Source organism: Vicugna pacos, chromosome 18 (genome assembly GCF_048564905.1).
Source record: "Vicugna pacos chromosome 18, VicPac4, whole genome shotgun sequence".
Lineage (NCBI taxonomy): Eukaryota > Metazoa > Chordata > Mammalia > Artiodactyla > Camelidae > Vicugna > Vicugna pacos.
Genome location: NC_133004.1, coordinates 40,793,124 through 40,805,868, shown reverse-complemented (window position 1 = coordinate 40,805,868; position 12,745 = coordinate 40,793,124). Strand labels below are relative to the sequence as shown.

The 12,745-nt window shown below is 54.0% G+C and overlaps 1 protein-coding gene across 3 annotated transcripts; it reads left to right on the top strand.

Annotated features, from left to right (window-relative positions):
• The first annotated feature begins 2,406 nt into the window (after positions 1 to 2,406).
• TRIM56 (tripartite motif containing 56) lies at positions 2,407 to 10,757 on the top strand. 3 transcript variants are annotated; one of them, XM_072943171.1, is made up of 4 exons: positions 2,407 to 2,521; positions 2,668 to 2,727; positions 3,585 to 3,696; positions 3,806 to 10,757. In XM_072943171.1, the coding sequence occupies exon 4, from the start codon at positions 3,807 to 3,809 to the stop codon at positions 6,048 to 6,050; it is 2,244 nt and encodes a 747-aa protein (XP_072799272.1). In that variant the 5' UTR covers positions 2,407 to 2,521; positions 2,668 to 2,727; positions 3,585 to 3,696; position 3,806; the 3' UTR covers positions 6,051 to 10,757. The 3 variants fall into 3 exon arrangements, with proteins under 3 accessions (XP_072799272.1, XP_072799271.1, XP_006201472.1); XM_072943170.1 differs by having other exon boundaries at positions 2,668 to 2,742; XM_006201410.4 differs by lacking the exon at positions 2,407 to 2,521 and having other exon boundaries at positions 2,591 to 2,742.
• The last annotated feature ends 1,988 nt before the right edge of the window (positions 10,758 to 12,745 follow it).

Below are 12,745 nucleotides of genomic sequence, written 5' to 3'. Positions count from 1 at the left end.
TATCTTACCAGGTTACTGTGAGGATTAAATCAGGTGACAACTGATTTACACTGACAACACTCCATGCCAAGCTCATGGTAAATACTCAGTAAAAAGAAGTCATTGTGATAATTAATTTGACATTTAATATGACATTTGTCTATCTCATATTGCATCATGTACAAATCTCACCTCCTACATTTGTTGATAAACTGCTGTGGGTGGGGAACATATCTGATTGATCTTTGTATATTGCAGTGTGTGGCATGCAGTCTGGCCAAGGCAGCCATCCAACAATCCATTCGTGACTGCACAAACCAGCACACATGGAAGTTGTACACATGTGCAGGTGTGTGCACATACTTAGGGACACACACGTGCCAACATGTTTTTTGTGCTCAGCTTGGCTGACCATCTGCTCGTAGCATTCACCTGCAATGACCCTCTCCTCCTTCTGGAAGGGCAGCATTCTCCAGCTGTGGCTCCTGGGACTTTCTCTTACCCGGATTTCTGTCTGTGTCCCCATAATGCCATCTTGACCCTGCTCTTCTCGCTTTGGACACTGTTGGGTGACTTCATCAAAACCACAGATACATTGGGAAAGTATTGAAAGGGAGTGTGCCGCTCCCCTCACCACCACAAAAAAAAGCCTTGCCTCTTGTTTACTGAAGAGCTGCGGTCTCCCAGGCCTCCCTGAGTCACAGAAGAGCGGGCTCAAGCAGTCGATGAGGACAAGCCTGCAGGCACTGGGGGATGGCAACGACTCTGACGACCTGTCTCAAAGAGTAACTGAGATCATTCCTTCATTTCCTATAAAATTTTCATGACTGAACAGAATCTTTGGAGGTGGTTTCTTAGGAGGGACGCTGGGTTCATCAGATTGCAGGCATTCTGGTTAAAAGCAGCTTTCCTTTTCGTTCCCAGGATCACATCCCTGCCCCTCCCTCAAATAGAAACTAATTACTCTTCTCTAAGTCTCAGGAGGCGGCTGCAGAGAAGAAACAAGAACTGGTTAGAACCCAGTCCAAGACGGTGGAGGATTTGACTTCCAGCGGACCTTGAGCCTCATTATTCCCTCATCGTAATGTATTAGCATGCTAAGTGACATGCCCACCAGCACCATGACAGTTGACGATTGCCATGACAACAACGGGAAAAGTCCACGCAAGGACTGAAAAACTCCAGCAAAGACTGATTGGTTCCATCACAACCAGAAAGAGGACATGACAGTGGCAGCCTCTCAGAAAAGTCCACGTGGCCTGACCTGGGCCAGAGCTGCTCCTACCAGCCATCTTGGCTGCCGGCTCCCAACTGGAGGGCCTCACCCCCATCCCCACCTCAAGTGCTTTTCCTTCCCTTCTCCTGCTTGAGCGCTTTCCTTCCTTTTCCCCTTCAGAGCAATAAGGAGCTATTCACGTCGTTCCTCTGCCTCTGCTGTGTGAATTCTTTCACAGTCGGCGGCGGCAGGAACCCACACTTTGGTGGCCTCCTAATTTAGGGGTCCCTCCATCCGCTAACAGTATGGAAAAGTCATAAGCCACAGTTATTGCCAGCCGATCCCTCCCTCCTGACCCCAGACCTGCAAAACCTGAAAACATCCTCCCCTCCTTCCCGCACCTCCCTCCCCAGGGCCTATCACAAGACTCATGGCTTCTTACACCTGCAACAATTGCTCACACATGAAGCCACCATCTTCCACTCTCCTCTCTGCCCCTAGTGCCACTGTGTCACCTCAAACTCCTCTGCTTTTCACCTGGACTCTGTACCAGCTCTCCTCTATTGATAAAGGGAGTTGTACATAGATATGTGATGAATCACCTATAGTAAGTGTAGAATCTAAGTGGTAGGTATATGAGTGTTCATTGCAATTCTTTCGATGCCTTTGTGCTTCAAAATTTTCATAAGATGTTGGGGAAAATATCCTTCTATGGTTTCTTTCGGCTTCTTGGATAAAACTCAGACTCCTTCATATAGAACATAAGGCCCTGTATGATCTGACCACTGCCTCCCTCTATCACCCCATCTGCTACCACTCACATGTCCCGTTCCCCCATCCTGAATTAACTGGAGACCCCAGGAGAGTCATGGTATTTCATTCCATGGACTTGCTGTTCCCGATTCCTGGAATGCTCTTCCCTAGGTTCTTCTCATCTCAGATGACGCCTCCTCCAGGGAGCCTTTGCTGACCTCTCAGTTTGAGGTCCCTTATCTGGTTCCTACAGCCCCGTATCTCAGCAGAAATTTATGGCACGAAGGGCCTCCCCTAGGGCTGGATTTGCAGATATGTCGCAGCACTGGGACCTTCCCCTGAGGACGGGGCTGCAGTTAAGCGACGTTTCTGAATCACCGATGATGATCTCTCATTTCTTCCCTCAGAGGACATATCCTGGGGCACCTCCCCTGTGCCTGTGACAAACACACTTCATAAACACACTTAGCAGGCTGCGAGAATCCTGAGGCTGAGGCTCGAATCGACAGGCTGATCTCGGCGACTCCAGCTGTGAAAGCTGACCTGGCCCGGGAGCCCTGGAGGAGGCTGCTGGTGGGGGGCTGTGCCCTGCTGGGGGAGGAAGAGGTCCAGGCTGGGGTAGGGAAGAAGGCGGGGCCTGCAGCTGTGCAAGTCGGCGTCCCGGGCCTGGGACGGAAGTTGCAGAAGTACAATTAGTTTCAGTTTTGTTTCTCTTTCAGGGACCCAGCAACAGTGGCTTCCGGACCTCAAGGCCCCCCACTCCAGTCCTGGAGCCGAAGGTCAGCTCTGGCTAGGTAAGGAGTGGGGGAATGGGGGCGGTTGAAGTGAGAACTGAACTGGAGGGAGCGGGGGAAGGGAGAGAGCGGGAGGAAGAGGAAGGGAGGGGGGAGAGGGACTCAGAAGGCAGGAGGGGAGGAGAGGCTGGGCCTGAGCACCCCGGCCGCCCCGGGCCTTACCCCTCAGGCCGGAGAGCCAAGGCCTCCCTGGAAGCCCCCACGCATCCACTCTTTGAGCTCCCCTCCCAGCCCCTGCTTCCTGGAAGTTTGGGAGAAATCCTCCAAGTCTCTTTATCAAGTGTTTCACAGCCACTGTGCTGGGAGCTGGGGGCATTCACAGACACTCCTCACGTGACTCCGACCCACCATAGGTTTCTAGGAGAGCAGGAGGCCTCCTGCAGCAGGAAAGGCTGAAAGAAAAGGGCCCGAGTTGCTGGGGAACAGGCTGCAGTGACCCTGAGTTTGAGGAGCTGGAAGGAAAGCGCAGGGCAGCCTCTTCCCCTCAGATCTCCTTCTTTCTGCTCCAAAACCCATTTCAGGACAGTCGGGCAGGACGTGGGGCCCCCACTCCCCGAGAAGCTGCTGCCAGTGTCTAGGAGGCAGGTGTAGGGGCTGCGAGGATTGGGGCACCAGGAAATGGGGCCCCTCGTACTTTCCACCTGCCAGGAGTCAAAGCAACTCTGCCCACCTGCACGGCGGCTGTGTCCCCTCTGCCCGGCCCCCACGCAGCATCCCCCCACCAGCAGGACCCCAGGGTCTATTCACACGGGGCTCGCGCCACAAGGCCTTCAGCGGGGGCACTGGTCATTCCACCATCAGCTCTCTGAGGCTGGGCTTCTTGGTCTTGTTCTTTCTCGCAGGACCTGACTTTTGAAAACAGCCTTTACTTCTTCACATTTGCTGAATGCATGCAGGGAGGAGAGAGGCAGCTCTTTAGCTCAAGAGACCAGAAGCAAATTCCTGGCCATTCAGGTGAGACCCTGGACCTGGCGGGGCTGGAGGAAGGGGGAGAGGCGGGAGGGCAGGCTGGAGGCACCGTGGGGGTGTCCTCTGCCTTCTGACCCTGACCCTTCCCTTGCAGAATGGTTTCCCAGGGCTCCTCGCCCTCCCTGCTGGAGGCCCTGAACAGCGACTTCCTGGCCTGTAAAATCTGCCTGGAGCAGCTACAGGTGCCCAAGACGTTGCCCTGCCTGCACACCTACTGCCAGGACTGCCTGGCCCAGCTGGCTGAGGGTGGCCACCTCCGATGCCCTGAGTGCCGTGAGTCCGTACCTGTGCCACCCACGGGTGTGGCCGCCTTCAAGACCAACTTTTTTGTCAATGGGCTCCTGGATTTAGTGAAGGCCCGGGCCGATGGAGACCTGTGCGCAGGGAAACCGGCCTGCGCGCTGTGTCCCCTGATGGGAGGCACCAGCGCAGGGGGGCCGGCCACAGCCCGGTGCCTGGACTGCGCTGACGACCTGTGCCAGGCTTGTGCTGACGGGCACCGCTGCACCCGGCAGACCCACACCCACCGGGTGGTGGACTTGGTGGGCTACAGGGCGGGGTTTTACGATGAGGAGGCCCGGGAGCGCCAGGCGGCCCAGTGTCCCCAGCACCCGGGGGAGGCTCTGCGCTTCCTGTGCCAGCCCTGCTCCCAGCTGCTGTGCCGAGAGTGCCGCCTGGACCCCCACCTGGACCACCCCTGCCTGCCCCTGGCCGAGGCTGTGCGTGCCCGGAAGCCAGGCCTCGAGGAGCTACTGGCCGGTGTGGACAACAACCTGGCCGAGCTAGAGGCCACTCGGATGATGGAAAAGGAAGCCTTGGCCCAGCTGCGGGAGCAGGCAGCCAGGGTGGGGACGCAGGTGGAGGAGGCAGCTGAAGGGGTCCTCCGGGCCCTCCTGGCCCAGAAGCAGGAGGTGCTGGGGCAGCTCCGGGCCCACGTGGAGGCTGCCGAGGAGGCTGCTCGGGAGAGGCTGAGGGAGCTGGAGGGCCAGGAGCAAATGGCCAGGGAGGCGGCTACCTTCGCCCGTCGGGTGCTCGGCCTGGGTCGCGAGGCTGAGATACTCTCACTGGAGGGGGCGATTGCCCAGAGGCTCCGGCAGCTGCAGGGTTGTCCCTGGCTGCCTGGGCCAGCCCCCTGCCTGCTGCCCCGGCTGGAGCTCCATCCTGGGCTCCTGGACGAGAACTGCCACCTGCTCAGGCTCTCGTTTGAGGAGCAGCAGTCCCAAAAGGACAGCGAGAAAGATGGAGCTGGAAGCCAGGTTGGCGATGAAACCCAGCCCCAGAGTAGAGATGGGGCCCAGACACCCCAAGAAGATGAAGTTCAGATCCTAAAGGTGGAGAGAGCCGAGACTCCCCAAGAAGATGGAGCCCAGACCCCCAAAGAGGACAGAGCCCAGACACCCCAAGAAGACGGAGGAGCGCAGATACCGAGGGGTGGCAGATCCAACAAGAAGAGGAAATTCAAAGGCAGGTTCAAGTCAGTTTCCCGGGAGCCCAGCCCAGCACCCGGGCCAAACCTGGAGGGCTCCGGCCTCCTCCCCAGGCCCATCTTCTTCTGCAGCTTCCCCACACGGATGCCAGGAGACAAGCGGTCTCCCCGGATCACTGGGCTCTGTCCGTTTGGCCCCCGGGAGATACTGGTGGCAGACGAGCAGAACAGAGCCCTGAAGCGCTTTTCCCTCAATGGCGACTACAAGGGCGCGGTGCCCGTCCCCGAGGGCTGCTCCCCGTGCAGTGTGGCTGCCCTGCGGGACGCCGTGGCCTTTTCAGCCGGTGCGCGACTCTATCTCATCAGCCCTGAGGGTGAGGTACAGTGGCGCCGGGCACTGAGCCTCTCTCAGGCCAGCCACGCCGTGGCTGCCATGCCGAGCGGGGACCGAGTGGCTGTCAGCGTGTCGGGCCACGTGGAGGTGTATAACATGGAAGGCAGCCTGGCCACCCGGTTTATCCCTGGGGGCAAGGCCAACCGGGGCCTGCGGGCGCTGGTGTTCCTGACCACCAGCCCCCAGGGCAATTTTGTGGGGTCAGATTGGCAGCAGAATAGCTTGGTGGTCTGTGATGGGCTGGGTCAGGTGATCGGGGAGTACCGGGGGCCAGGCCTGCACGGCTGCCAGCCAGGCTCCGTGTCTGTAGATAAGAAGGGCTACATCTTTCTGACCCTTCGTGAGGTCAACAAGGTAGTGATTCTCGATCCGAAGGGGTCACTGCTCGGCGACTTTCTGACGGCCTATCATGGCCTGGAAAAGCCCCGGGTGACCACCATGGTGGACGGCAGATATCTGGTCGTGTCCCTCAGTAATGGGACCATCCACGTCTTCCGGGTCCGCCCTCTTGACAGTTAAAGGGCTAGAACTGGGGCGGGACTGGGGCGGGACTGGGGAGGGACTAGGGCAGGAGAAGGGAGGCAGGGCTTCGGCTAAGGGCATTTTCCCAGCGGGCAGGGGGTGGCAACTTTTCCACGTGAAATGCCAAACCCCTCTGCAGGTGTGCAGGAATAGGGACCAAGGCGGGTGGCGTGACCAAAACCCTCAGAAGCAGAGGAGGAGGGGTCGAAGGGGTTCTTGGTGTTGACCACCCTCTTGCTTTCTGTGGGTGACTGCTGCTGCTGCCGCTGTAGAGTCTAGGTTTCTGAGATTTGTAAGCTAGGCCTGATTTTCTTTCTGCACAACCATTCCTGATGGAGGAGCCAGGGGGAGACTTGAGGAGGCGGGTGGAAGGAATCCTTTGAGCCAAGAAGGGCTCAGGGTCTGTCAAGGATGTGCTTTCTAGAAGGGAGCTGAGAACCTGGCTCCCCTCAGACTGGAACAGGGACCCACCAGGTCAGAAGAGGCCTGGGTTTTTGAAATGGCCATAAATGGCGTCTCCCACCAGCTGTGACCAGAAAGTAGAGGTACCTCTGATAATGGTGCTCCCCAGGGAAGTACAGGGTGGGCTTTGTGGGGGGCCAAGTACAGACACCAGTCAAAGCCAATAGGTATTTACCTTAAAGTCCATGAAGAGAATGTGCTCCCAGAAGACAGAACCCAGTTGGGCTGGAGCCTAAAACACAGGGTTCTGAGTATGAGAGATGGGGAGACGCTGGATCTTACCCCCCAGCCCCCCCCACCTCTAAGCCAATCGGAGGCAAGATCTATGTAGGATGTAAAATCTCTTCCGTTTTGATGTCACTTCCTGGAGTTTATTTTTATTTCCCCTTAGTTTTCCAGCATAATTCCTTTCGAGAAAGTTTGGCCTTCACTTGGCTGAATTAAAGGGTGAGGGCATTTGTTATTACTGCCATTTTTTGGTGTGGAAAACACCTAAGCTTAGAGGCCAGGTGTGGGATTACAGGGCCAAACCAGATGGAAAACCCGAGAAGTTGGTAGTGGGGCTGGGATGGGTGGAGCAGTGAAAACCACAGGGAGGGATCCAGTCAGCAGTGAGCCATGACCACCGGCCCTTTGCACGGGCTGGGGCAACGGTGGAACTGAGGTGGACACGTTTATCCAGGGACTGTCAGGAGATGACCAAAGGGAATCTTCATGTAAGGATCATGAACAATGAGCGTTCATGGGAACCAGAGAGATTTTGGACAAGTCCAGATGGAAAGCGCAGGACATTAGGTGTAGGGAAAAGAAAATCCTTTTCCAGGGAGGTTATTGATTGTCTAATGAAGCGAAAGGGGAAATCATCAATGTCGGGGGTGGGGGGCAGCAAATTCAGTTATATAAAAATTTGAAATGTATGCACAGCAAAGAACAATGAACGTGAAAGGAAAATCACTAAGATGAGGATATTACGTCGAGTTGATCTGAGGGAGAGCTGAGTCTCCAACATATGCAGTGACTAAAGAGATTTACTCGGTCAAAGGGACAAATGAGCTGTGCACCCAGGAGGAACACACGCAGGCCAGGACACATAAAACAAAAAATAAAACAAAATCAATCCCTTGCATTGGTTAAAAATACGTTTTTAAAACAATGTCGTGGGGAAACAGACTCCTGGCGCTATAAAACGATGCTTCCTGGAGAACAGTTTGGCAGTACTTGACAAGAGTCAAAAAAAAAATGATTGTAAGATAAAGTTATCTCTCTTTGGGGAATACATTCTGGGAAAATAAGTCAAGAGAAAAATAGTATTTGCCCATAGGTATTTGTGGCCACTCTATATATTATAGTCATTGACAGGAAACGGCTCAGCTTGGGGGTATTGCCAAGTAGATTGTGGTCTAGCACGACAGTGAGCTACTGCCTTCGTATATGACAACTATGAGAACAATTTAGAAGGGTATGATGTTATATGATGCAATCATGGGTTTTAAAAAAATATATTTTGGATTTATGATCCCATAAGGTTAGCTACAGGGTAAAGTATACCTGAATAGTTCCCGGGTGGAAATAGGTTGAAAATATGTAAATAGTCAGTGATTGGGGAGATTGGGTTCTGTTTGACTTATTTCCTGGTATTCATATATGCACATTTCTACTAGTTATTATTGTCCATTAAATAACATATGTACCTGAATATTTACTTCAGAAAAGTGCACCTCTATAGATGATACTCAAAATTTTTTTTCAAAAAAGCGATATTCAAGAATAACTACTGGCCTTGCAAATGAATACGTGAGTCAGGAGAGACGGTTCTGTTGGAGGAGGGGTAGGAGTGGAAAGGGTCATCAGAGCAGGGGCCTGTCTGGTGACTGGCTGAGGAATTTGCCTGGGGAAGGTATGCAGAGGTCAGGCGGTCCCCTCCGGTGATTGTGGAGGGTCCAGAGGCGGGGAAGGTCTTGTTGGGTTCACCAGCTAATTCAGAACTGGAAATCAAGAGCTGGTTCTGTGGAACCAGCTGGTATAGAATGAGTTACACGAGTAGGGGGCTGTGTCTGTCTTCTTTGCAGCTCTCTCTGCAGAGTCAGCAGTGATGGCGTCTAGTAAGTGCTCAGTAATGTCTGTGGAATGAATTGATATCTAGAAATCAGATGGGACCAACCGAATCATCCAAAACCTTGGCTTGTGGGAAATATCCAGTAGGGGGCACTGTGGACACAGACTACTCTAGCCTCCAGGAGGGTGGCTCAGCTCTGAGTCACAAAAGAGATGAGATGGCAGGGGGGGACCTGCTAATGTGTGCGGAGCGGGTCTTGGGAGGTGCTGGCCTCTAGGGGATCATATGCTTTCAGTTTGGAGCGACAAATTTGCAGAGCTGCACAGGAATCATATGCAGAGGGCCTGGCTGGTGGAACACATAGGAGGCAAAGCAGGAATAGAGAACTTCAGAAGGGAAGCATCACCTGCACGCAGGAAGAGAATCCCACAGATGCTCTAAAGATGAAGGAGACACAGGGCTCTCCAGGACTGTGAGAATCCTGGGAAGCCGAGCATCAGACAATTGACAGAAATACTGAATTTTCTTTGTGGGAGGGTAGGGGTGGGAAGGCACCCGTGGCAAATGTGAAGTGGATGGGAAGTACAGCATTGAGCATAATTTGGAGGTGAAATCCCCAGCGCCTCAACTGTGACCCAGGAATCCGAATGAATCCTGAAAAAAGCACCACTCAGCGCAGAGAGAGAGTTCTTGGTTCAGCTACAGGTGTTAAGAAATCAGGAACATCGTGAAAGAGTCAACACCCCTCCACCCCCATGCCACCGTGGACCATGGCAATTAACGCGATCGATCATTCCTTTTCCTGTTTGGAACTTTCCAGTTTGTGCACGTACTGGTGAAAGGAGTGTGCCTTTCAGGGAGAGAGAAAGAGAGCGGAGAACCCTGCATGCCCACCTCACAGGGTTGTTGTGAGCCGTGGGTGTCTTTTGTATATCATAAAGCTCAAATCTGAGGTCTTGGTTAGGGAAAAGTTTAACCGACTTGTACTGACTTACTAGTCTTCCAGCAGGGTAAGCGCGAATGGGGATGTTCTGTGCGTGTGTTATGAGGGGAAAGCTCAGGAGCATCTGGGCAGAGTTCTTACCTGCTTCTCCTTTGGAGGAGGCTGTTTTGCTTTCCAGCAGTTATTTGGAGAAGCCATTTGTAAGACACAACAGTGACCACAGGAACAGAAGGGACCAATGGGCACCTTGCTAAGGGTCAGTGCTATTCCAGTGGAGAATCAGGCTGTACTAATGAAGGCCTGATAACCAGAGACGTGGAGACGTTCGAAACAGCAAGCGTGGCCCAATCTTTTGATATTTTAGAGAAAATCTAATTTGGGAGGGAATAACTCTCCTTTTGCTGTAGTCATTATTACTGTATCTATAAAGCCATGTCATATAATAAATCTCCAGAGACAATATTCAAAAAAGACAGACATCCAAGAGAGAAGTCAGAAAGACTCCGAGGAAGTTGATGAGGTTGGTGATCTGAGCTGGGCAAGGTTCGGCAAGTAGGTGCCAAGATCAAGGTGTTAGGCCATCCCTCCTGGGCAGGTCAGCTGAGAACTACAGCTATGCCATGCATTAAATGGGAGATTGGATGGGGGTGCAGAGTTCTGTCTGGGGGAGAAAGCAGTCTTGGACTAGAGGGGGCAGGGAGCTGCCAGAGAGACTGCTCAAGAAGATAGCCCAAACAGGAGAAAGGTCAAGTTCAGATGCAGGCTTAGGAAAATAGGTAACTTGACCAAAGCTAGCAGAACCAGCTTTCCCAACTGGTTCACGAGTGTAGTTTAATTAAGTGGATCAGAACAAGATCAAAAATCGGTCTAGAGACCACAGAGTGATTGGAGGGGTGGGGAAGGCACCGCAGGGTCAGCTGACTTCACCTGAAGCCTGGGTGAGGGACCTTTGGGACTAGGCCGAAGAGGGCCGTATGTAAGGAGGCAGTTAGGAAGCAGGTTTGGGGAGGTTTTAGAAGGCAATCTGACTTGTCTTCCAATTAATTTTAAACAGGTTGCCTTAGCAACCAAGAGAAATAGGGTTGAAAAAGGAATCAGGGCCTCAGTCCCACGGTGTCAGCCAGGCAGATTGTTCTCAGTCCCTAGGGGCCGAAGAATCTGGGCTGTAAACTCTTTCATTCCTTTGATTGTGTGCTTTATATCTTCTTCCTGTTTCTTAATAAATTCTTTGGAAAAACTTGAACCTTTTCTCGGATGGTTGATGGGTATGGGGAACAGTCAGCACCCAGGCCCAGGAAGTGGAGGGAACTACAGAGCCTGCCATCCCTGTCATAGCTCCAAAGACGCCACACAGAGTCCTTGGGGACATTTCAGGAGCATGGTGACCGGCACAGTCACCGTCTGTGGCCCCAGCCCTCCTCCTTGGCCGCTCTGGCCTGTAGGACAGAGGGGCTCTCTGGGCAGAGGTGTGCACCTTCCAGGCTCACGTTTGGTGGGAGGGAGTCAGCAGGCTCTCCGGCCCCACAGGCCTGCTTGGAGGTGTGTATGAAGGAGGTAGGTGAGGGATTCAGGGCGGCTGGGCCCACCCGTGGTTTCTGCTTGTGTTCTGGTTTGAGAGAACCAAACAAGCACCTGTGTGCTCCTCGTAGCGCCCTGCGTTTGTGATCCCACGGTGACCCCCGCAGGGCTGGGAGGTACCTAGGCTTTAGGACTGTCTGCCTACTGGCCAAACCCACGCCCTCTGACCTGGTCTCCAAAGGAGACTTCAAGGAGTTCCTGACCTTCCCCTCTGAGTCCTGAGCAGGAAGGACTCAGACCTCAGGTCCTTATTTCTAATTCACTCAGCCTCTGGCCTCCCGATCAGATACAGGATCAAATAACAGTCATCGAGTGCCGCCCACCCGTGCTTCACACCCATCGGCTTCCGGAAGCCTCCCGGCCTACGAAGCCAGGACCATTAGCATTACGCTACAGGCAGTGAAACCTCGGTTTGCTTGTTAGAAGTAGATATGATTCTGACTCCAAAGCTGCCCTTCCAACCGCCTCTGAATCCTGAGCCTGTTTCCTCAGTCATCAACGAGAGAGCCGAACAAAATGAGATCTGAGGTTCTTCGCTGAGCTCACAGCCAGGCCCCATCCATCCCTCTAACAGGTCCGGAATCTAGACACAGGCAGGGAAGCTCAGGGATGCCCCACGCACCCCGCCACCATCTTGTGCTCCCTGCCAAAGCCCCCCAAGATGGAGAAGGGATGACAAGTGACAAGAGAATGTTTTGAGCTGCTTGGTGGGGAAGCAGGGGGTGGGGATCAGGGCCCACCGCCGCTGTGGTGACAGCCTGAATAAAAATTCCGCAATTCATCATCTAATGACTCAGCCCGGCTCTGGCCCAGCGCTTTGGTGAACCCTGGGGAGTGTGACTCAGCAGCTGAGGGGGCCGGGTGCAGGAGACACTGCGGGGTCCTTGTGAGCAGGGACTGTGGGGAGGACGGCCTGTTCCCAGCTCCAAACCCCAAGGCGGAGCGTCTGCTCCTGTGGTCAGACACACACATGGCCTCGGTTCCCAGCCATGCGGCCAAGCCTCCTCCTTCAAACCTGGGCCCCTCCACCTTTGCACTGGAGAAGTCACAGCCCTAGAGGCACCGGGCCCACCGCCTTTGCTCGCAGCTGTGGGATCAGAAGCAAGTTGCCATGGCCACAGACTCCCCAGGCCTCTCTCCCCTCCACCACCCTGCCAGGGTCAGGCTGCCTTCAAGCAAGGGCAACAGAGGCCACACAGTAGGGGTGGGGAAATAGGGACATGCCACAGGCTGGGCGCTTGACTGGGCAAATGGTCACAGCATTCCTCCTCACCACTGGGGTCAGGGGACTGGGGCTTTAGGGTCTTGATATTGCTCCAGGGCCAACTCAGACAGTGTCTCTCCCCCCTCAGAAGGAGCAGCGTCTTTTCTCTTCCCCGACCACTAAGGTATGGACAGTCCGTCAAGCTGAGACAGGAGGGAAGGGGCAGGGCACAACCATTAAAAGAATGACACCAAGATGGCAGAAAATTCAACTCCCAGTAGACCCTGGGGCCCAGGGTGGCAGGAGATTTGACCTCCAGTAAACCTTAAGCTTCATTATATGCTCACTGTAATATATTAGCATGGTAAATGGCGCTCCAAACAGGCGCCATTGCAGTTCTGAGGCTGGCCATAAAAGGTCAAAAAGTGGGGGATGGCCCAATTCCTGGG